Source organism: Astatotilapia calliptera, chromosome 15 (genome assembly GCF_964374335.1).
Source record: "Astatotilapia calliptera chromosome 15, fAstCal68.1, whole genome shotgun sequence".
NCBI classification, from domain to species: Eukaryota; Metazoa; Chordata; class Actinopteri; order Cichliformes; family Cichlidae; genus Astatotilapia; species Astatotilapia calliptera.
Window position 1 is genome coordinate 23,267,838 of NC_137436.1, and position 24,385 is coordinate 23,292,222.

The 24,385-nt window shown below is 40.7% G+C and overlaps 3 protein-coding genes across 7 annotated transcripts; 1 reads left to right on the plus strand and 2 right to left on the minus strand.

The window, feature by feature from the left end:
- Positions 1-2,696: 2,696 nt before the first annotated feature.
- On the minus strand, positions 2,697-15,516 carry flvcr1 (FLVCR choline and heme transporter 1). 3 transcript variants are annotated; one of them, XM_080289683.1, is made up of 11 exons: positions 15,382-15,516; positions 13,864-14,630; positions 13,253-13,397; positions 12,369-12,509; positions 9,579-9,646; positions 7,375-7,478; positions 6,334-6,444; positions 5,835-5,940; positions 5,394-5,505; positions 5,206-5,273; positions 2,697-3,371 (listed from the first exon to the last, which is right to left on the minus strand). In XM_080289683.1, exons 2-11 carry the CDS (start codon positions 14,560-14,562, stop codon positions 3,273-3,275), a joined length of 1,653 nt encoding a protein of 550 aa, XP_080145809.1. In that variant the 5' UTR covers positions 14,563-14,630; positions 15,382-15,516; the 3' UTR covers positions 2,697-3,272. The 3 variants fall into 3 exon arrangements, with proteins under 3 accessions (XP_080145809.1, XP_026050649.2, XP_026050650.2); XM_026194864.2 differs by lacking the exon at positions 15,382-15,516 and having other exon boundaries at positions 13,864-14,830; XM_026194865.2 differs by lacking the exons at positions 2,697-3,371; positions 15,382-15,516 and adding an exon at positions 3,719-3,946 and having other exon boundaries at positions 13,864-14,830.
- A 909-nt stretch (positions 15,517-16,425) lies between these two features.
- Positions 16,426-18,163, plus strand: spata45 (spermatogenesis associated 45). The gene is made up of 2 exons (XM_026194872.2): positions 16,426-16,814; positions 17,929-18,163. The coding sequence occupies exons 1-2, from the start codon at positions 16,574-16,576 to the stop codon at positions 17,946-17,948; spliced, it is 261 nt and encodes an 86-aa protein (XP_026050657.1). The 5' UTR covers positions 16,426-16,573; the 3' UTR covers positions 17,949-18,163.
- A 446-nt stretch (positions 18,164-18,609) lies between these two features.
- On the minus strand, positions 18,610-24,375 carry tatdn3 (TatD DNase domain containing 3). Of its 3 annotated transcripts, none has more exons than XM_026194871.2 (10): positions 24,207-24,375; positions 24,027-24,059; positions 23,731-23,804; positions 23,213-23,297; positions 22,099-22,161; positions 20,161-20,270; positions 19,673-19,728; positions 19,492-19,604; positions 19,321-19,414; positions 18,610-19,233 (listed from the first exon to the last, which is right to left on the minus strand). In XM_026194871.2, the coding sequence occupies exons 1-9, from the start codon at positions 24,261-24,263 to the stop codon at positions 19,355-19,357; spliced, it is 651 nt and encodes a 216-aa protein (XP_026050656.1). In that variant the 5' UTR covers positions 24,264-24,375; the 3' UTR covers positions 18,610-19,233; positions 19,321-19,354. The 3 variants fall into 3 exon arrangements, with proteins under 3 accessions (XP_026050656.1, XP_026050654.1, XP_026050655.1); XM_026194869.2 differs by having other exon boundaries at positions 19,321-19,401; positions 24,207-24,373; XM_026194870.2 differs by lacking the exon at positions 22,099-22,161 and having other exon boundaries at positions 19,321-19,401; positions 24,207-24,374.
- Positions 24,376-24,385: the final 10 nt, after the last annotated feature.

The window sequence follows — 24,385 nt, forward strand, 5'->3', positions numbered from 1 at the left end:
AAGGGTATAAAAAAGTAAAATGTTTGAGGTTGTGGTATCAATATGTAATTGTCAATCAATATTTATTTACTTACAAATTCCAGAAAAACAAAGAGACCCTGTCAACTGACATGAATCCTCTTGGAGTGAAGAGTTGGTGAGATTGCAGCAGAAAGCAGAAAAATAAATGTTTATACCAAAAAATCTTGCACATAGGAGGAAGACAAACGCTCTCTTTCTACATCTTTTCAGTTCTTAGCTGAATTAAAAGAACACAAGAATGGACAGGTAAATGTCTGTGATGGTGAGCCCGATTTTTTTAAGCCCTCCTACCGATCAAGTATGAGGAGTAGCCATAACAAATTAGCCCTAAGGTTGACAAGTGCGGCACATCTACTGAAGAGGCCACCTGGTGCATATGATTTGTTGTGCTTTGTTGCATCCTATTTAGTACATTTGTAATGAGACTTACTCAATAAGTCTGTTATTTATTCTAATTTACAATTTTTAAGTAAAAATAGAATCGAAGTCTGACTTCATGCATTTCACATTATAGACCAGGACTTATGAGGTCAAAATAAGTGAAAACAAATGTGTTTCTTACAAGGTTTACGAGCTTGGACACAAACATGAAACAAGGCTACGTGTCAGCTAAGACCAAAGTATCTGCGTTTATGCAAGACTTTAAAAGGAAAAAGAAAAACTTTTATGGATACAGTAGGAATATTAAACTGAGAATATTCAGATGTCAAACTTTTGTGCTTCTCCTGTCCACTCTGCTTTCCTCGTCCCACAAACGGCAGCTCGACCAGCCATGACATGCATAACGGATAGAGTTAAAACTGAAATCATGTATTTCAGAAAAAGGCCTAAAGTTGTGCCTGTGTTTAAAATTGTGCGCTGAACTGTGCGCTACATTCTGTTTGGTCCAAATTTGGAAAACACTGCAGCACATTCCACTTGTCACATATTTATGAGTTCCACAATCTGTTTTATTGAGCGATATTACCGCCGAGTTACCATGTCATCAGCTTTCGCCTTCCCTCCAAATGATAACTAAACTATTTGCTCTTTGTGACTGCATGTGTTCACATTAGGATATGATTGTGTGCGTCTCTATAAAAAGAGCTTCTAAGATCAAGTGTTCTGATCCTACACTATCTTTGTGTGTAAACAGAAGAAAGAAGGTACAATGCTCAGGGATTATTCATTTCCTTAACTATTGAACCTTTTTGGGGGGGACGTAGCAAGTAGGTGCATTCAGTCACCATGAAATGTCACTGGAGCTTTAAATGTGTCCAGCAAAACAGCACACATCTATACACAATGCTGCGGTAAAAAGAAACTACAGTTAAACGCAATGAGGTCTTCATGGTGATTTTTAGACATCATCTAGCAAAGAAGTGCAATTCCTTGATTGGCCACTTGCCATTGGCGCAAAAAACGAGTCATTTCCCAGAGACGCCCATGTTGAAATGCCCAAATTCAGCATGACATGAAAATAACATATTTACAAGAAACAGCTGGGCGAAGCTAATTTCTCCCACCATGACAACTAAACTAGAGCTGAGTTTCTTTTTAGCTATAACCATCCATCTGGATAAAGTTAAAGGCTTAAAGTGAGGGTGTGGCTCCTTTATTTCACAGGTGTGCCACACAGGCAAGTAACTTTCTGCCAGGCCCCTCGACTATGGAACCAGCTCTAGTTTGGATTTGGGAGACAGACACTATCTCTACTTTTAAGATTAGGTTTAAAACTCTCCTTTTTGCTAAAGCATATAGTTAGGACTGGACCAGGTGACCCTGAATCCTTACTTACTTATGCTAAAATAGGCATAGGCTACTGGGGGATTCCCATGATGCATTGAGTGTTTCTTCTTCAGTCACCTTTCTCACTCACTATGTGTTAATAGACTTCTCTGCATTATACTAGTCATCATACTAGTTATTAATCTCTGGCTCGCTTCCACAACATGCTTTTTACCCTGTCTTCCTTCTCTCTCCCCAACCAGCCGCAGCAGATGGCCCCGCCCCTCCTGAGCTTGGTTCTGCTGGAGGTTTCTTCCTGTTAAAAGCAAGTTTTTCCTTCCCACTATCGCCAAAGTGCTTGCTCATAGAGGGTCATATGATTGTTGGGTTTCGCTTTGTATGTATAAATTTAGGGTCTACCTCATAATATAAAGCGCCTTGAGGCGACTGTTGTTGTGATTTAGCGCTGTATAAATAAAATGTCATTGAACTGAATCTTTTAAACCAACTTCCCTAAATTGACGTCTCCATTGTGCCGATGCTTTGTGAAAGACTTTTAATGGCTGTCTGTGTGGAAAAGCCCATCCAAGCTGTCCGTGAAACTTAAATATTCATTATTATTTTCATAATTTGAAGTCTTTTACTTGGAACTATTTAGGATCAGTGTTTGTGGACCTGTGCACTTTATGGATGCAGTTTGCTAACGAAAGTTAGCTGAGCCCTAGCTAGCACCCCACCCTCTCATCTAAATATGGTCACTTCTGACTCCAAAAGAAACACGGCGTGGCAGCTTCCAAATTGCTAATGTTGAGGTTTCAAACTGTGGGTTGGTGATGTCACAGTGCCTACATCCATCCTTTATACACAGTCAATTCATGCTGCTTTATAGAAAACAGTAAACATGTTCCGTATTCTTTGCTGAAGCAGGTTTGAAACAGATTCCAGGAGTTAATCTGAGTCAAAGGACCTTTTGATTACTGCCATGTAAAAAAATTTAATAGATATTTACAGTGAGATTCACATCTAGAGTAGAGCTTCAAAGAATAATTCAAGTAAACTCAGGAAATGGTGGCCTAACATCTGTGGCAGTATAAAACTGAACAAGATTGCTCTGCTCGCTTTCTCTTGCAGTGTTACAGGAACCAGTGTCACAGTCGTCTGGGACTGGCGGGGGGGTTCCAGCCAGTTTTCCTTCACTAACCAGCTAAGAGTGCCAGCCTTTACCTACAGCCAAGTAAAGTGCAATGGAGTGTCTTCTGCATGTCAGTGTACAACAATCTTTCCAGGAGCTTTGAAAGGAGTCAGGCAGCTTGGTTACAACATTAACCGATCCCATCCATGAGACACCTGTCCTAAATCACCTGTAGATTGTGGCTGTCTTTAATTAGACCTGGCTCACGCCCGGCGCCTTCAACTTTCCAAGTTTTAAGGAGGAGATTTTTGGCAACAAAAAGCAGGTACTGCTGTAGGTATTTGATGCCAACTTGTTTCCCACGGGAGCAGGGAGATAGTCTCACTTGTTTGTGATTGTGTGACTTGGCAGGTCACAGTGAGGTTTCACGAGAGAAGCTGACTGAGGGCTCCATCTTGTCTCCATTGGATTTCTTTTCTGAAGGGCAGTCTCCAGGACAATCAGTAGTAAGCTGGGACACAAACAAGAAATCAAAATGAACTGTAATGTAATTAATCAGACTTGATGCACACATCTCTTTTTGGGCTTTTTCTAGTAACTGCCAAATAACCCACAAAAGAACAACTCCTGTGACTCTTGTAACTATAAGATATTTCTGTCATGATCCTGGGTCTGCTGACCCAGCGTTTTGTGTTTAGTTTATGTAGCCTTCAGGTTTCCTAAGTTCATCATAATCATGCCTAGGTGTTTCTAGTTATTTTCCCCTCGTGTTTCCACTATGTTAAGTCTCCCCTGCTTTTCATGTATTTCATGTCTGTGGCTTATGTTGTCAGTTCAGGTTGTCATGTCTATATCTCACTGTGTTTCCTGTTTTATTGTGAAGAGGTCTGGTGTGTCTGTGTTCATCATGTTCAGTTACTCTCCCCCTGTGACGTAATTATGTTTATGTGTCAGCTGGGTTCCCATGTGTTGCCACTTCCCTCATTATCCTCCTGTGTCCATTTAGTCTGTGTGTTCACAGTCATTCTTTGTCAGGTCGTCCGTTGTACTGCTCCGTTGTTTCCTATGTCTCCGCTCCAGGTATCCCTGTCAGTTTGTTATGTTTAGAGTTTTGTATGTTTCGTTTTAGTTCACCCAGTTTAGGTCATTGTTTAGTTTTCATCGATTCCCTATTATTTTGTACCCTCATTTCTTGCCTTAATAAACGGCTTGTTTTGTTATTCACATCTCATTTTGGTCTGCGCTTGAGTCCTTCCCTGCAACATACGGTCTGCCCTAGCCAGACCGTGACAATTTCCTTATTTACATCTCTTCTCATGGTTTTAGGTTTTTCTGAGCTGTGGATTTCAGAAATGTGGCAATTCAGGGTTTTATCCAAATCCAGCATTACTCTTTATGTAATTTATTATCTACTATTTGTAGATTTTGTGTGATTAAATCTCTGTTCTGATTGAAGCTGGCACAGTCCTGTGCTCTATTTAGCACCTACTAAAACGTTATTCTTAACACTGCCACCAGATGGCACCAATAAAAACATGCAGGCATTACTTGTGACCCCTGAAGCAAAGGAACAGTTGGACAAATCATTTTTGCTATTTTATTTTTTGCATTTATTAAATTGTGGTAACCTCATAACCTACAAAAGATTGTGTGAACCATTTTTTTAAAAAAAAACTTCAAACGTGATAAAAGCAACGAAGGAGAGCCTGAATAAACTCGGGTCTCTAAAGGGCGCTTCAACTGTGACTCAGCAGGATGGTGGGAAGGTGGTCTATCAACTGAATGGAGAGTCCTTAAACAGATTTAAAGGCCTGGCTTGTCTAAAGGGTTTTAAGCAAAATGATTAGAAACAACCAGCTGGCAGCAAGATAATGTGCGAAAGATAGGGTTTTAAAGCCTTGTCTGCTTAGAGGACAATTTGCAAGGCTAAATGCCAGAACAGAAACAAAAAGAGACTCAATGTTCAGGGAAAGTAGAGAAAGGTTCAAGAATCTGTCACCTCTGAAGGTCACATTAAAATATCACACAAAGAGACACTCAAACTAAATACAGTCAGCTGTACAGGACACAGAAAGCCAACAACATAATGTAAAAGAGATATTTTGAAAGGTGCCTGTGAATGGTTTCCATTTACTATCAATTATTGCTACTTTTCTGCCATTACAATAAAAATATAATTTTTATTTTCTGTAAGCGTGTGAATTTACATTTGTTTGTTTCCGGATAAAGACTCTACTTTCAAGAGGCAAAGAACTTTATTAGGTTACATTTTATAATACTAATATTTTATTTTACTGTTTAGCTAAACTGTTTAATCTAGTTGAAACATTCCTGGAAGGACTTACCGCTTTCAGGTGATTGCTGTCTGCTCCCATGTTCACATTGTGTCTTTTCAGTTCTGATTTGATTAAGGCTGAAAACAAAACATCATGAAATATTAGAAATCTAATATTTCATTTAATGAACACATGAACACATAGTGACATCCATATAAACCCCCCCCCCCACCCCCACACACACGCACACTGCTTACCTGTAAGAATTATTCCCAGGAAGATCCAGGCACAGAGAAAGAGATTTCCAGACAGTGGGCCATGGTCTGTGGTCAGTTTTCCCTGAATCAGAGTGAAAATAATCCCAAATATCTGCAAGATAAGTAAACACCCACATAGCATGTTAGCAACAATTGCTAATAAAGTACATTACATCCTTAAAAAACATTCCAGTCTCTGATCACTGGCAAAGTGATAAGAAGATGTGGAAAATTTGTAGCCAAAAGGTATAAAATGAAAAATAATATTTAGCTTCTTTAAATAAATGCTTCAGATAAAAAAAATGTTTTATTATTAGAGGAATCAAAAGCTGTTTGGAGAAAGAGGTCCAATCTTATGTTTTCTTACTGCAGATGTGGCCCATAGTGCAAATAGAAGGCGCTCCTTAAGTATGAGAAAGTGTTGCACAGCTTCTGGAGTACCTGAGCAAAGGCATTGAGGAGTCCTGATGATGTTCCCTCAGACTCAGGGTAGGTGATCTCCACTCCAAACTCAAAGCCCAGTGGCAAGTAACCTGTCATGAAGAACCTGAAACACAGAAGTCACAGAAACGAGGTTTAGAGTCAAAACAAAATCCAATGACCTGATCTACATAATGTGCAAGAATATGTATTTTCATTTGGTATTTACATGTAAACATCGGCACTGTATCTCCCTAGGGGTGGGGTGTGTTTCAACAAAAAACACTGAAAGATGTGTGGCCTGCAAACAAGCTAATTTAACGTACTAGCATCAACAACAGAGCCTGCAAAATGAAAAGCAGCTTTTGTAACTGAGATCTGTATACTCAGTTTAAAAGGAAGGTAAAGCCTGTTCTCTGTTGGTTTGTTTGTTGTTGTTATTAAATAATATAACTATAACACTAAATATATTCTATGTATATATATTTCTTTAATGCTTCTTAAGAACAGCTGGACCTACCCCAGGACTCCAGCAGTGACAAAGACCAAGTGGATGTTTTTTAGGTCCAGAGTGAAGGTGAAGACCAACATGCCCACAAACGACAGGATGTACACGATCAGTGTGGTGATCCTGTGAAAAAGCAACAGCGCGAACATGAGAGCCCCCGTACTATGGTCACCAAGCACAAACACAGCCTTCATACTTCTCAACATATCAAACTGTTTTTTCTCCCACACAGACCAAAACAAACTGACAAAAACTATGAGAAAACATTAAAATAGAGCTTTAATTGCAGAAACTGAATCATGGGCAAAGTGGCAGGTGTTTGACTGCTTTAATTTACTGTACCTGCCCTCCTGGCTGAGGGATTACCACTCTTTGTGTCAGACATATGAAACAACTCTGATATCCCTCTATATGATCAAAAGTATGCAGCCTGGTCTTAGCTGTCATGAAGGGGAATCTTACTGCTACAGTTCACAATAATATTTTAGTAATGTTATGTCAGCTCTCTGGGGAGGGTTTTTTCCTGTCTCAACCTTAAAATGCTTCCTCCGTTGGTTCAGAGCCTGTTCTCAAACACATTCAAAAGTGCTGAATGTGAAATAGACCTTATAATTCAAGCAAATGCTGCTGTGGCAGTGTCCAGTGAGCAGAGGAGGCTGCCATAGCATGCCATAGCATGCCATAGCATGCCATAGCAGTTATTATACACTGCAGTGTATAATAACCGCTGAAAAAACACTTTTCACTTTTCAGCAATATGTCTCAGTTTTTCTTAAATCAATCAACCTTTTGTAATATCCCTCAGAAACACACTGGCACAGCTCCTTGGTTTAACAGTCTTACTTCAGTGTCCTTTGCCAGATCAAAGGTAATGTCTTTGTTATTAGGAAGTCTTTCTGCCTTTAATGGATCACCGTTCTTAAAGATGTGCAAAATACACTAATATTTCTGCCATCCAGAAACCATCCTGCAGGCTGATGGGTCATATTTTTGACACCAGCCTATAACATAAACTATATCTATAGCTTGTGTAAGTGTGTAAGTGTCGCTTACTTGTACAACTTTGTGCGGTCCAGCCAAAGGCCACAGAGGATAGATCCAACCATCCCAGCAACAACCAAAGTCAAACCGATTCTACCAGCATTCAACTCCTGGTTCTGAGGAGAGGAGAGGAGAGGAGAGGAGACGAGAGAAGAGGAGAGGAGAGGAGAGGAGAGGAGAGGAGAGAAGAGGAGAGGTTACAAGAGCCACAGAGCAGACAGCTGATTCAAAGGCATTAGCCTCCGTTTAAACTGAGCATACAGTATCTCAGTTGCAGGTGGAGATTAAAAAAAAGTCACATGTTTTGTCAGTATGATGGCTGTTAATTGGAGGCTGGGGGGAGGGGGGGTCAGAGGTTTAAAATGCTTCTGGTGGGAGAGGGCTGCAAAGTCATCTAACAGTTTAGCCAAGAGACGGAGAGTTTTTTAAGGTCATGTAAGGTTGAGGATCTGTGTGTGTGTGTGTGTGTGTGTGTGTGTGTGTGTGTGTGTGTGTGTGTGTGTGTGTGTGTGTGTGTGTGTGTGTTTGTATTGCTGAGACAAGCAGCAGCTGAATGAGCATCAGCTTTTCCATCACTCAGTGTGTGTACAGTGTCTGATGGCGACAGAGAAAAAAAGACATGAGTCTTTCAAAGTGACTGAATCAGCCCGCTCTCTGTTGATTTAGCTTTGTGTGTGTGTGTGTGTGTGTGTGTGTGTGTGTGTGTGTGTGTGTGTGTGTGTGTGTGTGTGTGTGTGTGTGTGTGTTATGGTGGGATGCAGGCATGCATGAAAGCAGCTAATGAACTCAGAGCCGTAGACAATAACCTCGTGTCTCATCGCAGCCGTCACAAGTTGCTCTGTTCTTTGCTTTCTCAATAACCTCTCTGTATATTTCTCCCTCTCAGCCTCTCCATCCACTCTGCAGTTTTCTAACACCTGTTTTATCTGCATTTTACATTCACCAGAGTAACATAAATGACACAAACATGGTTTACAGTGGTCGAAGTGGAGCAGCTGGTGCACATATGTGCTGACAGAGTAACAATTTTCCACTATGATGACAGTATTTTACCCACATTGCGTCCACACTCACGCTCTTTTCATCATAACCTTTAAGAACATGAGGGTCAAATCAAAGAGAAACAGTGAACTGAAGGCTTCACTTTGCCCTTTGGCTCAAAATACAGTACACACAGAACTGCAGCTGCTGATATTAAAGTGCAATATCAGATGGTTTTATGTGTAATTTAAGCGTTTTTTATGCTTAAAGAGTCTATTGAGTTCTGTGTTGTAGAGGTTGGAAATCGGTATATATATTAGACACTTGTATGCAAGGAGGAGAGATGTTTAGCTTTGTTGACTGTCACCAGTTATTGTTTGGGTTATTTTTAAAAGCATTTATGTCTCACATTCATGACTCCCCAACTTTGGTCTCTAGGTGGCTTTTACTTGTTTCTTGAAGTCTCAAAAGCATCAAAACAAAAACAGATGCATCACAGTTATTAGCCTAAGTAAAAAAGCCAGATAAACATGAATAAAGTTAGTAGGTTGTGTGGTATTACTTAACATCTTGCTATATAAGAAAACGGAGTTATCTTACCAATAAGTAAGTAAGCATGTTGATTGCAAGTTTCCAGCGCTTTTACCAAACGAAAGAGCTTCTTAACATCAAAAGTATCAGAATAAGTAAGATGGAAATTTCAAACCAGTGGGTTTCCAGAGTTATTGGGCTTGATCTTGTGCAAACATCAAAATGTCTGCACAAGATTTATTAATATGTTTATTAGTATATCAAACTAGTGAGCAATCCATTGACCAGTTTAATGACACCAGAACCAATCAACCTGATCAAAATGACAAAACTGTGAAGATCGTCATGAGCTAAGAGCTCAGAATAACGATTACTATGTTAATTATTAATAACAACCTCTTCACAATCAAATCAACTTGATTGTGATGAGTGTTTGTAGTCATGGATGTCTGCTACATTATTGTACTGTAATGTGTAACAGCGGTTAGCACTAACTGCCTCACATGCTCTGTGGGGCCTCTCTGTGTGGAGTCTGTTTGCTCTCCCTGTTCCTGCTTTGGTTTGCCTCCGGGTGCTATGGATAACTCCCAGTCCCAAAATATGCATGTTATGTTAACTGGCATTTCTAAAATGACCTCGTGATACTCATAACTTCTCCAGAGTCATCTTGCCCAGTCTCAGCTGGGACGGATGGATGATTTTACCTCATAACAGGCCATGATCATCTGGTTGAGAAGTGTTGAGACAGAGTAGAAGGAGCCAGTCATTATACCTGCAGACAGACAGCAAAGGCAAAGGTGAGCACAGTTTTGCATTTAGCTTAAAATTGAAATAATCCATGAGGATTATGACTGAGCTAGAATTGGATGTTTATAATTATAAATAATAAATAATAAGTATAATTCTGAATGTAAACACCCAAAGCAGACATTAAAATAAGAACCAAACAGTAAAAGTAGCATTAGTAGTAGTGATGTACTGTAAATTGATGTTATAGCTCTTCTTTCATTGAGCCTCTGAGACCCCAAAAAAAAGCAAAATATCAAAGTTTTTGATATTTATTTATTTTTATATAATATAAGTATTGTGGTTGAAAGAAATATGTGACAGTAAAATAAAAAAAATATTTATTTTTAGTCCTATGTAAAGGACATCTGGTCTTGCTTGACTGCAGAATGGTTTAATGTAATGATATTGTTTTCATTTTTGTGTGGGTTTCTGGTAAAATGTATTTTTATTTCATGGACATCAACAGTTAGGTGAAGGTAACATGTCTGAAGACTAAAACATGATTTTAACAAAGAAGTTTTAGCTTAAACTTCGTTCTGCACACCTGATTATCACTAAGGTTGTTAGGTCATATCTCCCACTGATCATGTGTGACATGACAGAGTGATATGAGTGACGCAGAAAGGATTTCACTCAGAATTGTGAAAGGGGACTCAGACTTAGTGCTGTCAGGAGACGAGGTAGAGAAGGGCCAGACAGCAAAACAGGAAAGCTCAGAGGAGGGAATACTAACTTTTGAGGAAATGACTATACCTGAAGTTTATTACTGATACGAAGTGTTGTGTATGTTAGGCTGAAGTTGTGGGATTTGGTTTCTCTGGCACAAAGTGGAGAACAGGACATCTCCTCAGCTACTGATGTAGCACTGATGTAGTCCTGTTGCAGTCCGTTTAAGAGAGGTCTCACCTTCCAGAGGGCATTATTGTTTTCCCCTCAGAGCCAACCTTTAATGTACTTTTAGCAAATGTATTACTAATGACAGAAATCAAAAAAAGTTTTTAATGTAAGCTAAATTTTAGCTCATTATGCATTCTACATTTATGTGTGTGTGTGTGTGTGTGTGTGTGTGTGTGTGTGTGTGTGTGTGTGTGTGTGTGTGTGTGTGTGTTTAGTGTACACATTGTAATCCCAAAAAGCTTTAAAGCCCTGGGTTACAAATTGCTTCTTACCCATAACGGTGCTGTCACTTTTTCTCTGCTCAGGCTCTGCAATAACTTGTACAGCCTCCTCTGCACTTTCACCATCTTGCTCTAATTCCTACCCTCCTCCACTTCCTCTTCTGACTACAATAGGTCTGATTCTCCTTCTACAATTCTGAGCAAAATCCTTTCTACCTCACTCTTTCCTCAGCTTCCTGAAGGAGGGACGTAGGTTGACACCAAGAGTTAGCAAGTCATTTATCCACGTACACTGCCAAGGACACGGAATACCCTTTGTTTTAAAAGGGTAAAACTGATGTATATTTCTGAAATCCTACTAAACTTAATTAACGCACCCCATATCGAAGAAACAATCTGATATGATTTTAGAAAATATGTGATCTGTTAGCCCAACCCTCAGATAGGATGCATCACTACAAAGCCCACAATGTCCTCTTGCCAGTGCAGTAGGACTCATGTAGGGTGCATACTTTGTGCTTGATGCAGAGGCCTCAGACTGATTTCACTCACAAAGCACAAGAATGAATTGCTGCGACTTTAGAAGTTAATGTTTATTTGATGGAAAATTACTAAATGCACAGCTCTGTTTGTGTGTGTGTGTGTGTGTGTGTGTGTGTGTGTGTGTGTGTGTGTGTGTGTGTGTGTGTGTGTGTGTGTGTGTGTGTGTGTGTGTGTGTGTGTGTGTGTGTTAGATTAGCCTTTATTGTCTCCTTTAGGGGAAAATTGTCTTGGACAAATGAGGAAAACACATCATGTAAGATAACAGTTTGATACCCTGTACCTTTTTCTTGAGGGTTTCAACTCATACTCTTTATAAAGGATGTGATTTATACCCTCAGTGATTTTCAGACAATGTTTTATTAATGACTCTTCAAATATCACCTGGAGAGAAGATGAAGTGAGCATCCCAGTTATCATTAGCATATCCAGTTATTATTATTTAAGTATCCCAGTGCTGCTCTTTTTAGAACAAATCGCCCCAAGCATCTTGAAATTTACACACTAGCAAAAAAAGGTTATGAAATTCAACCTTGGTGCCACAGTGTTTGTTTAATGGAGCTTATCAAAGGTGAGACAGCGGTCAGCTGTTTTCTAAGAATGCAGAAACAGAGGTGTGCATAGAGAAGTAATTCTAGCATAAAAAGAAAGCATACCAAATGAAAGAAAATATGTGTAGCAGTACTGTGGGTAATGCTGCTATCTGGAGTAACTTTATAGTGATAAGGTTGTGACATTGTAATGATAATCTGTATAGGTGATAATGGTGGGTGAGAAGAAGTTGCTACTATTCATCATGATGATAACAGCATAGGCCGTAAGTCCGGATAACATAGGTAATGATCGTAGTATTACGCAATCTTTACTGGACTCCTGCTTCATATCATATCAAATAATTGGAGGAAATATCAGGGCTGAATATGCTGAGTGTGGCCAGGGTTTGTTTTGACTAATGGTAATGTATTAGATCTGCTGACCTGAAAGAGTCTCCAAAATGTTACCAAAAATAAAGACAAACAATGTAAAAGTCAGGTGTTTTACACTTGCCATAGGTGATGAGGAGCAGGACAAAGGCTTTATTCTTCACCAGGTTGAGGATGGACTGTTTGTAAGAGTAATCTTCAGGAGGGGAGTCTGGTAAGACAGCCTGTGCTTGACTGGGAGGGAGAGGAGGTCTGTCTTTTATGACTGTGGAAAAGGCAGAAACAGTGAAGTCATGGACCTTTTATGTGAGAAGAAAATAAATCAGAGCCTCTGTGAGCATACAAGAACCAGAAAAGTTAGGAAATTATTGATATGTGGTATCAAATGTAAATAATACACATCTGCGTACATACAGCCCACATTTTGAATTATAAACTATTTATTTAGATTATTTTTGACTCAATTCAAGTATGAGGTTAAATCAGAGATTTGTTATAGAGTCTGAGGTAGTTTCAGGAAGTCAGCTGCCAAAACCAGGAGTTCCTGAAATTACTGCAATGGAACTTTGATAATATGTCAACTCTTGATTGGCTCGTTTTAAACCAGCTGCAGTTTCAACACTGTGTGTTTACATACGGTGTCATAGATATTTAAAGACACCTACTATTAACCCCACTTTACAGAATGATGCAGAATCTTAATCTCAAACCCAATTCATGATCCTGAACTGGATGCTTAGTGTTTTTTAGAATATTTACAATAATCTTAGTCTCAAGAAGACAACCTGGCCCTTAGATGCACAAAAGCATACTTGCACACCTGTGTACCTGGAAGCAGAGGTGTGCCAGTGTTCTTTGTACCTGCAGGCCTCTGTACACATGTACACAACAGAAGTCTGAGTTTGAGCACCACTCCCTGGCAACTGAAACATTTGGCAGTACCAAGAAAACGTATGCTGCTTTGCATAATGTAAGCCAGCGTGCGACTGTGTGATATTAAATGTGTACCTATCACTGCCAGGACGAAGAGGACCGTGGAGACGGCAGCTGTACCGTAGAACATAATCATGATGTTGTGACCTGTGAGTTCAACATTATCAGGGGTGTTAGGAACCAAAACAGGAGGCAACAAGAAGCCAATGGCTGTCCCCAACTACAAATAAAAGGCACAGGAAGAGAGAGAAGAAGAGATTATTTACTTACACAAATATTACTATTGCTAAACTGAGCATATAAAGAGCTGATAATCTGGTGATGATAGTGTTGTCCATTAGTTGGCTGTGGCTAAGAAATTATTTTTCATCTACTATAGGCCTATTCTTAGGTTTTATTAGTCCTAGTATGTTCCACTGGTCCCTAGTTTTTCTAATTTCTCTATTTCTAGTAATGAAAATGTTGGAATTTAGACTGTTCGTTCGTGGGTACAATGATTTTTGGGGGGTCAATAATTGTCAGTGAGTTCTTGGCTGTTATTATTGTATTTGTTGTTCATTTGCTGTAAAAACTTTGAATGATCACTAAAATAGAATCACGTCTCTATTCCCCCCTGACTCGGTCTGCTCACTAAACTCCACACAAACCTAACCTATCAATAATCTGTGACACGCGCACGCGCTGACCTGATTTCCGAGCACTGCCGTGGCGCACGCAGTGGAAACCTCTCGGGGTCCGAACCACACCGAAGCCACGCGGGAAGGCAGGCCGAGGATGAACACCTGCGCCACGGAGCAGATGACCTGCGCGGTGACGGTGACTGCGAACAGCTGGGGGTTCACGCTCGCGCATTTCAGCCAGGCGCCGGCGCAGTTGAGGCCGGCGCCCAGCAGGGCCGTTAAGCGCAGACCCTTTCGGTCCAGCAGCCAGGTGGCGGGGAAGATGAGCGGCACGTAGGCCACCATGTAGACGATGGAGAGCCAGTCCACCTTGTCGTTGGTCACCCCGTAGTACTGCGTGAACACGTTGGTGATAATGCTGTACTGGATCCACTGGAAGGCGTTCACGAGGGAGTACAGGCTGAAAACAGCCAGCACGGCGAACCGGCGGGCGTACACCCTGGTCTCCAGCCTTTTCTCTTCCTCCTCCTCGCCTTCTCCTCCTCCTCCTCCGTTAGGTAGCATCACCTCTCTTTCATCAGGCGGAGCTTCCTTGTCCTCCTCCAGCTCCTGCGCGCGCTTTGAGATTGTCTCCCCGGCCCCGCCCGCGTGCACCGCTTCGTTTGGCCGTTCCTCGTCCTCTGGCTCCTTCCTGCCGACCGTGATGTCGTCAGGTGCGCCGGTACCCGCGCGCAGATGCTCCTGCACGAGCTCACCGGCGACCATGATGCGTGTTCGCAGCCTTTTGCTCTTTTTGCGCGATGCTGAGTCCAGAGATGATCGACTGAGGCGAGCTGAGCAGGAAACAGAGAGGTTTCCTCATTTGGTTACCGGTGAAAAAGAAGGCTGAGCTGCAGATGACTGAAATATGAACAACTGCTGACTACATATCCTTAAATATGAAAATACTCGAACACTCAACACTCCTTAGAAAACAATACCCGGCTTCTGTCAAACAGCGTGCTGCTCCCGGTCTGACACACTTGATTCTCTCTCTCTCTCTCTCCCTGTCTGGTGGTTTCAATACGTCTCTCTACCTTTTAAGCCGACTCTGACACAAAGCCTTTCGATAACGATGAGCCAATAGCAGAGCAGCATGAGCTTGTAGTAGTATCTAGTAGTGCTGCCTGTCTGGGCGTATGTGTGAATGGTAACCGTGGAAGCTCTGATGCACACGTAAAGAAAAGTCTCTGCTAGGAAGTCAAAACGAGTCAGTTTCGTCACTAAATCATCTTCACTTTAATCTGCTTTCTAATACCAAAAAAGTAACGCGAGATCATTTAAATGTTTGTGGATGTTAGACTGTTTCTAATTTCTACCAAATTAGATGAGTGAGTTATTTTCATGTAATCTGTGCTTCTTGTGAGATCTCTCGGTACCATAGTCAGCGGCTCCTAGAAACACGGCCTTAAACTGTCAGACTCTCCCGTGGAAACAGCTCAGTTTGGGAGCAATAGACACACCCTCTACTTTTAGAGCCCTGCTTTAAACAAAGTAGAGGCTGCTTTGTTTAAAGCAGGGCTGGAGCAGGCACGCTTGACTCACCTGATATTTATGCTGTTGTATGCCCAGGGTGCTGGGAGACTTCCCATGATGCACTAAGCATTTCCTTCTTTTTCTTTTTACTCCTGCTGCTAATATGCCACTACTCTATGCGACTAATGTTTGGCCACTCTCTCGTGGATTTTATGTTTACACTGTCTACACTCCTCTTTCTTTGGTCACAACAGATGGTTGTGCCTCCCTGAGCCTATGGGAGACGTGGATAAAACAGTGTTCTTCCTCACCACAGTCGCCAAGCCCTACCTTAATGGGGATTATCAGATTGCAGGGGTTCTTCCTCTAATACTGTAAATGGTATACAAGTAAAGATGAACAGAACTGATAGAAAAAATATAAAACTAATCAGTGTTCCTTTAGTCTGTAGCTACGCTGCCTGTTCCATATACTCAAAGTAGCCTGTCCATATGCTGAGCATTATCTGCTCTAATCCTAGTGTGACCCAGTGAGACTGGATGCCGCAGCAAGTCTGATCCTACAGGTGATTCACACCTACAGTAAAATCTACACGCATCTGATCTCTTTACTGGACTTTAAAATGCAAAGCAAGCAACATTTCACAGCCCTTTCTGTGTTTCTTTTCCAATGAATGGCAGTGCAGTGTTGTTTGACTTCACTGAACAATGTGTAAATATTCAGCTTGCAATCATTTATAAATCTCCAGCTTGTAAATATCCCAGTTATTATTATTAGGTTCTTTCTCAGTGGGCTTAATCAAACTTCTGTCCACTCCGGACGTCACAACTACGTTAATTATACACAGTGGTTGGTTTTATTTATTTTGTTTTTATGCAGCTGGCTTTACAGGTTCTGCAGACTGTAGAATACCTGATGTTGAATCTCGTACAAGGCTTGTTTTCTCATGTATCAGTGTTTTATGAAAGCCTGACAACTAAAGAATAAAACAAAACCAAAGGAAACTAAGATCACACCTCGACTAAATTTGAAATTTAATATCTGATGTGGGATTCTTACTCCACATTCTAGTAATCTCGAGGCGAGGGATGTTCTACTTTTGCTCCACAGAGTGGCTCATCTCCCTTAATAAATTATCTTTGAGACCCCTCTTCCGGTTTCTTGTTGCCCAGGTAACTAGTGCATTCTCACAGCTTACCTTTGGATAATTTATGAAAGGAAATCTAGTCCACATTAATACTTCCTACAAAGATAAAAAGTAATGTCCGGGTATGAGGATCGGGCTCTGCTGGAGCTGAATCAGAGCAGGGAGACGTGGTGTCAGGTGGAGATGAACCCCCGGCAGGGCTGGGAGAGATCACAGAGGAGACATTACCGGAGTCACTTGAAGTCCAGCTCGGTTCTCCTTACAGCTCTGACCGGCGGACCGCAGCGCAGAGAGGCCTGCACCCAGCGGCCTGCCCCCATCAAGCTCCCGGAGAGAAGGCACTTCGAGGAGGGCTGTAAGAAGGCTTCTCTGAAGATTTTAGAGAAATGTTTCTGTAGATCTGATATGGACACGAGAAACTGTGTCTGTCCCAAATACTTTAAAGATATTAATATTTAATTAGGTAATTAAATTCTAAAAGGCTGAAAGATTCAATATTTTAAAACTACAGCAAACCTGTATCCACAGTTATTTAGTTTATCAAAGAATCCCACTTTCCAGATATTCCAATTTCCCGTATTACGTTATTAAAGATGAAATTTGTTTAGTACCTTCATTTGCTCCACAGTACAGAGAAATGAAATGAAATGTTAGTAATGAGAGATAGTTTGCACACATGCCATTACATTAGGACCCTACAGGTCACCTGTTTTATGACTGCTGTTGTCAAACATGTGGCCCACATGTTTTTGCTGACAGACCCAGCCTCAGTAGGTCCTTTCCACCTCATTGGATGGTTTTGCAGAAAAGGAGAGCATGGCTGTTTAACGTGCTAAATCTGAGCCTCAACCCTGAATCATGGTCAGTTTCTCAGCCTTCTCATTAAAAGATTTTACCCACAATGTGTCATACAACACCTTACTAATCTACTTACACCTAGGAGCCACGCTGATGCCTTTCTCTAACAGTAGACGGGAAAAGCAAAAAACGAGGCGTATTATTATTAGCTTGATGTTAAAAACTTGATGCAGTGGTCTTACCAGTCCAGTCTACTTAAGGTTAAATTGATGGTATGTGGCCCACAAAGTAAAATGAGTTTCACATCACTTACCCAGGCAATCATCTAATGCAAATTTACCACTTGTACTGTAGTTAACTGGCTTAAAGTTTAAAATCTGTAGTGCACCACTTAATTGCTGCATGTCTTGATCAGGCTGACATAAACATATTTATCAAAAACATGAGGTGGAACTATGCTGTATCAATGATTTATGGAGGAAAACAAAACTGATGCTATTCTTCTTGCTTTTATTTAACTGAAATTCTACTTAAGTATTGTTTTGTTAATGTTCAATAGAACTTGTTTGAAAAACAAGTTTGAGAACAGCCGTATTATTTGATTTTCTATAAAGTGATCAAAAAGAAAACGAGCAGCTGTTGACTCCTGAGATCTGTCTCTTCTCTTCCAGATAAAACTCACCTGGTCTAGAGAGCTGCAGCCTTAGAAGATGACCTGAGCTCATACTGCAGATACACCAGGGACCCAGACGTGGGGCAACTTTCAATATTTTATTTTCACAACTAATATATGACGTGATACAAAACCCCAAATACGCTGGAGATCATGGCACATGAGGTCTTAAAAGATTTGATTGTACTTGTTATTGACAGTACCGAAATTAAAAACTCATTTTTAAAAAATAATTTCCATGCATCACTCGCTTTGGTCAAGAAAGACACATCTCATTAATTATTAAAATCATCTGCAAGACTTTGCAAAAAGCTTCTAGCTTGTGTGAAACTTAAAAAAAACCCCTCAAAAGTAAAGAAAAACCTTTCTGATATTCAAACGTTAGCAGTGTTCATCACGTGTTTAAAAAAGTTCACAGCCTCGCAGTGAAACACTGAGAGGCGGACAGTAGTAATAGGGCATCGTCACTGATCTCTAGAATCGATTAGATTCCGATTCACAAGGTCCCGAATCGATTCGATTCAATTCGATTCGATTTGAATCTGGGAAATTTTGCCTCAGTCAGAAATATTATATATAGGTGTGAGCATCAGAGCCGACAGCGCTGTAAACAACGGTAGACTTGTGCGTAACAAGCAAGCGAATAATGCAGAAAACAGTACAGAGAGAGAGAGAGAGCTGTGCATGAAGTGTGATTTTATCGTGGTGGAAGCAAAACGGCAAAAGTCAGAGTGAATTCATGACACTGTTTATGTGAAGCGTTTGGATCTTCTTTTGCTGCTGGTTCAGTCAATATATTTGGAGAGAGATAAAACTAACAGCTTTAGAATCAGCGCAAAAAGGGCGTAAACACAAAGCGCGACCGCTTTCAGCCCCGAACGTGTCCGTGCCGTCGGGTGAGAAAGGCGACATCTCACTGATTCGTCAGCAGGTCCGCGCTTTGTGTTTACGTCTTTGTGCAGAATCCGTGTTCCTGCTCGCATTTACTGTTTTAGCTGTTTGGTGGTTGTTGAAATTTTGTGAGGTTTAACCTGAGATTCTGGTGTTTTGGGCAAAATAAATTTATATTAAAAAATTGATTCACCCCTAAGTAGTAAAGGGAGTTATCTTTTCCATGACGTCACACACTGGGTGAGCCTTGGATTTCGAAATCACGCTCATGTCACTGTCAGCGTGTTTTAGCTTTGGGGAAGAGTCTGTATGCATTGTGTGCGGTGACCAGCCGAACAGTTTCTGGAGGGAGACCTTTGACATCGGCGATGTAGCGACATGGCAGGATGATGTTAGCGGGCTCATTCCTCACCTGGCAGACAAAAGACAGATTAAACATGTCTGCACTTGTGGCGCTGTGTCTCAATATGATGATGACTTTAAAGCCTTTAAAACTTACATGCTGGTGAAGCCCGAGGGCAGGAGAGTCGGTCTCAAGACAAATGTGCTCCAATGGGATCTGCTTGATTAACTTGTCTCTCTGTGTGGCGGTACTAAAACTGTTTATTCAGGTGACTCAGCAAAAAATGTTAAAAAATGTTTTTCCACAGGACGACATTTTTCATCTCACCTGTTTGCTTCTGCAGACGGCGGGGGGAAAAGAGAAGAGGTAGCCCGCCTTCACACCTTCCAGAGCGACCGATGGCTTCCCCGCAAAGTTATGAAGCAGAGCTCGGCTGATGCCTGACAGAAAAACAGAACATGAGATAACGTTCAGATGTCGGCACGGTTCGCTGGAATCTAACACTCACCTTGTTCCTTCATGGTCTCAATCGTGACCCTAGCAGCTGATCTGGAGTGGACGTTCCTGAACAGAAATTCACAATCGACACGTTACACAGACTTCTATGTGGATTAAAAACCTTCACTTAGCGACTTGTGCATGCTCGGCAGACTGACTGTTTGATTATTTCTGGGAAACACAGGCTCGGGGTAAAAAGCTCAATGTGAGCTTCATATTTTTATTCTTGGACTCTGCATGATTTGTTCATTCATGTTTACACTGAGTCTTGATGCACTAGGACTTCTTTAAGCTATAAGATCTTGTTTGGTCCTAAAATGTGTTAAATGAAATCCGTCATTTAAAAGTTCAAACACTTTAGAAGTTCAAACCTTAAAGCAATGAAACAATGGAATTCAACACAGTGGAGTACACAAATATAAACCCTGTGTTATATTTGTGAAAAGGGAAAGAACTTGAATTTGAACTCTAACAACAGCTATTTTAATTAGTCCTCACACAGGTAAGTCCAGCTCCTTGGCGATGCTGAGCTGTTTGATGAAGACGGTCACTTGGTCATCTCTGTCCTGCTGAGTCGGGGCGCACCAGGGAGTGAAGTCTAAACCAATCTGAAAAATTAAAAGAAGGCTGTTATGGCCCTAGCAGGGCCTCCTGTGAAATTGAACTTGTGTGGGTGTGTCCTGCTCTCTCCTACCGTAGGTGCCACCCTTTTTGCACAGCTGACTCTAATCAGCAATTAGGACCAGAGACAGGTGAGGTCTAGTGCCAAAGAGCCTTGTTGGGTTTTGTAGGTGGCCTGCTCTGTGGAGAGGAGTGTGTTTCGGTGACTAACCCTTTTTTGACTTACTTTTCAGTTTATTGACCAACTACTGGGTTTTGTCGTTTTCCTTCTTTAAAATGTGATAGGGCTTGTCCGTCTCTTTTAGTTGAATTACTAATAAAAACATTAATAAAACCCTTTAATTTAACCATTTTGCCTCCCACGTCTCCTTTAGATATTTCCCTCATCCCCTGGACCCTTTAAGAGTACGTAAAAGTTTGGGGCTGATCCGGGATTTGAAAGTAGGACCTTACACACCCCAAGCCCAAATCGTAAAAAATAAATACATTTTTTTTTAATCAGTCATCCCATCCCAGACTACTATTAATGTAGGAAAAGTTTTAGAAGACCAGAATCACTTTGCATTTCTTTTTCACTATGATCGTTCCAAATTTTAAGTCGTTTTTAGAACAAATTTAATCAAAATTTCATTTCCTGAAAAGGTACACTCAGACTAGCATCTTAATGCTCACCATTAACTTGACATAAACATTTAACGCACTGATCTACAAGTTCAGTATTCAAAGGGTTTATGCATGCTACGGTAGAAACTAAACCTTGGTCTCAGGTTCGCTCTTTAAACTCTCAACTTTGATCTATGTCAGTGAATCGTTACTGATTAAGTTTCATAAGAGAAGAAACATAAGAAATTTCTATAAGAAACAGAAATGAGGCGCACCAAATGCTACATTGGATTTGTGTGTGCCACCTTAAAAACTGACACCTGCTCTGGTGCATGAGCCTCTGGCAAGGAAGAGGTTTAAGTCGCCATCTCTCAAGTGAGTCAGTTCTCACAGAGCTTATGTCCAAATGAAGTCGAGTCAAACTGGTTTGATTGCTCAACCTAAAACCACAAAGTACCCGCAACCACTCAAGCATCCGCAGATTAAAGAAAAAACTGCCAGACCAGATATGAGGGAAAAGGTTACAGATTCAAACTGTAGCTGAACTAAAATGTGCTCAGTGAAGCAGAGGATGGAGCTCTACGTCTCCAACCTAATCCAACAGCTGGAAACAGCAGTAGGAGAGTGTCGATTTAGCCCTGTGACGCCTGAAATGTGCTGAAAAAACACACATTCCTCATTGAGACCATGTAGAAATTCCCTGCACCATCAGCGCCTGCTGGAGAGCAGTTAGTGTGTGTGACTGTCTGTGAGCCTGAGAAAGATTGTTACTGACCGTGTGCATTAACCTTTTCTTACAAGCGAGATTAGCAGGTAAATCGGGGCTTTTAACAAGTTTAATCTGCTTTGCTTCAAGACAGGTTACGTTAACAATGTAAAGATTTTTTTAACATGGGGCAGACACAGTGTGTGTTAGTGTGTGTGTTTGTAACAGTTGAATCCATGACCACCCTTAAGCCTTCAGAAGCTGATATAACTTAAATGATCTATGAAGTCTTCCAGTCATGGAATTATTTATTATATAAAACTTTGGTTAAACTTTTTCCTACTGAGCTCCATTTCATGGAGTCTGAGATGCAGCACACTTCTTAGTCAATTTAAAAAGACGTTTAGCTTAGACATATAAACATGTTTTATTAAATCCACAGAAAAATTAAAAATAGTTTAATAAAAGAGATTATTATAAGGTTCAGTTAGAGGTTAAAAGTCTACCTCTCCAACAGCGACCAGGCGTTCTTTGTGATTATAGAAGTGTGGAAGGGCGACGTCCAGATCCTGTAGAACATATTTCTTTATTAAAGGTGAGGTTTAAAAAAGAAAAAAAAAAAAAAAACATTAAAAAAATATTTTTCTGGGTATTCAGCAAACACTGATCTACTGGAAATTTCCCACACCATCTTCAGGGTTTACAGAGAATAGTCTGAAAAGGAGAAAACAACCAGTGTGCAGCAGTTCTGTGAGTTTAAATGTGAAGTTAATGACAGTGATCAAAGAAGAATGGCCAGACTGCTGCAACAATAACTCAAACAACCACTTGTTATAGCTAAAGTGTGCAGAAGAGCATCTCTGAGCACACAGACACGCACTCACAGATACTTGAAGCAAATGCGTAGCAGAAGACCACAATGGTGGTCTGATTACATCATTTCCTTAGGGATTAATAAGCATTCTGTTTCTGATGGGCTGCCGCTCCCGTCAGCGAAGAAAGGAAAACTGACGCTAAAATTAAACAACAATAAATTTGAAAAACAGAAAGCCAGAATTTGGTATAAACAACATGAAATGGATCCTGCCTTGTATTAACTGTTCAAGTCTGCGGTGGTGTAATGGTTTGACACGTTGCACCACCTTAGAACAGATTGAACATCCTTTAAACATTACAGCCTTTCTGATTACTGTTGCTGACCATTTCCATCCCTTTATGACCACAGTGTGCCTGTCTGTTGATGGTTGCTTCAAGCTGGTTGGTACATCCTTGTCAAACTAGTTTCTTGAACATGTATGCAAATGTCCTCCACAGTCACCAGATCTCAATCCAACAGAGCACTTTAGGGTGTGGTGCGGTGGAACAGGAGATTCATATCATGGATCTGCAGCCAACAAATCTGTACTGGATGGATAATGCTATCTTGGACCAAAATCTCTGAGGAATACTTCAAGCACCTGGTTGAATTGCTGCCATGAAGAATTAAAGCAGATTTCTACCATAGTAAGCAAACTACATGAATCACTGGATACAGTCTGGATACAGATTTCCTTCCCATTTTTTCATGATTATTTAAGTAAAATATTTAAAAGACAGATGCGCTACACATTGGTTCACTACCTGAGGTTTCACGCTGCGCTGCTGAGGGCCCTCGGCAGCCTGCAGCGGATGGATGCCAAAACACGGAGCCACGAGATCTGGATAGCTGTGAGAAAGGAATTCAACATAACATCAAAGATAATAAATGCAATGCTTTCCAGCTGTGAACAGCTGTGCAGAACAGTATATACACATTTGTTTTCTTTACACTCTGCATGACTGACTTTAGAGGAAAAGTAACACAAGCTCTGTTCTTACTGTGAGCGCACCTCAGTGTGTCTGTGTACTTTTACTATACAAATATTAGTTCAGAAAACCTAACCTTTAGTTGCACCTAAGTTCCTGGATAGTTGTATTTATTTCATCAGCAAATAACTGAAATTTTGTCTCTTTTTCTCCTGTCTTATTTCAGCTTAATGATTCTTTTAGGCTTTATGCTGTTGATGTCGTTTTTCTTCAATTTGGTGTCCTCTCAATAAAAAGCAAGCAGCATAATATATGTTTGTGAGACAGACAATGTGCTTTGCAGACGTGCAGACCTTTCCTGCAGCTGGAGAACTCGGGCAAACTCTCCGACTTCTTCTGTAACTGCAACCAGAGTCTTCACACCAGCCTACACATAGACACACATAACTGCATGCTTACTATTTTAAATATTATATTAAACTGCACTTATTGTACTTGTGTGAAACAAGATGAAACATACAACTACACGTTTTCTTCATCTGTAGTTTCAGGCTGTATTTCCAAATGGCTCTGAAAATATCTACAGGTTTCAAATGGCCAAGATCTGTAAGGCATATGTGAAGGTATAAAAGGAATTCATTATGCTTACCTCCCTCGTCCTCAGGATCACATCCTCGAAATCCTAAAAGTAAAAGAAAGGCTATATTTGAGTAGTATATATAAAGCTAGGAGCTGTAATCAGACTGTAAATAAAAAGAGTAAATAATGCTCCAAATTTCCTGCAGTTCATGAAGAGGTGACGGATAATTTCCAACATGTGACAATTTACCTCTTCAAACTCATGAGCCGAGATATGACAGTGACAATCAACGAAGCCATTCTCCATTGAAAATCAACAAATAAAAGCTAAGAGACCAAATAATATTAGAATAACTTCTCTGCGTTAGTAGCATAGCTAACAACCATCCCGGAACACTCCTCCAGAAATAAACGTTGTTCCTTCACGGT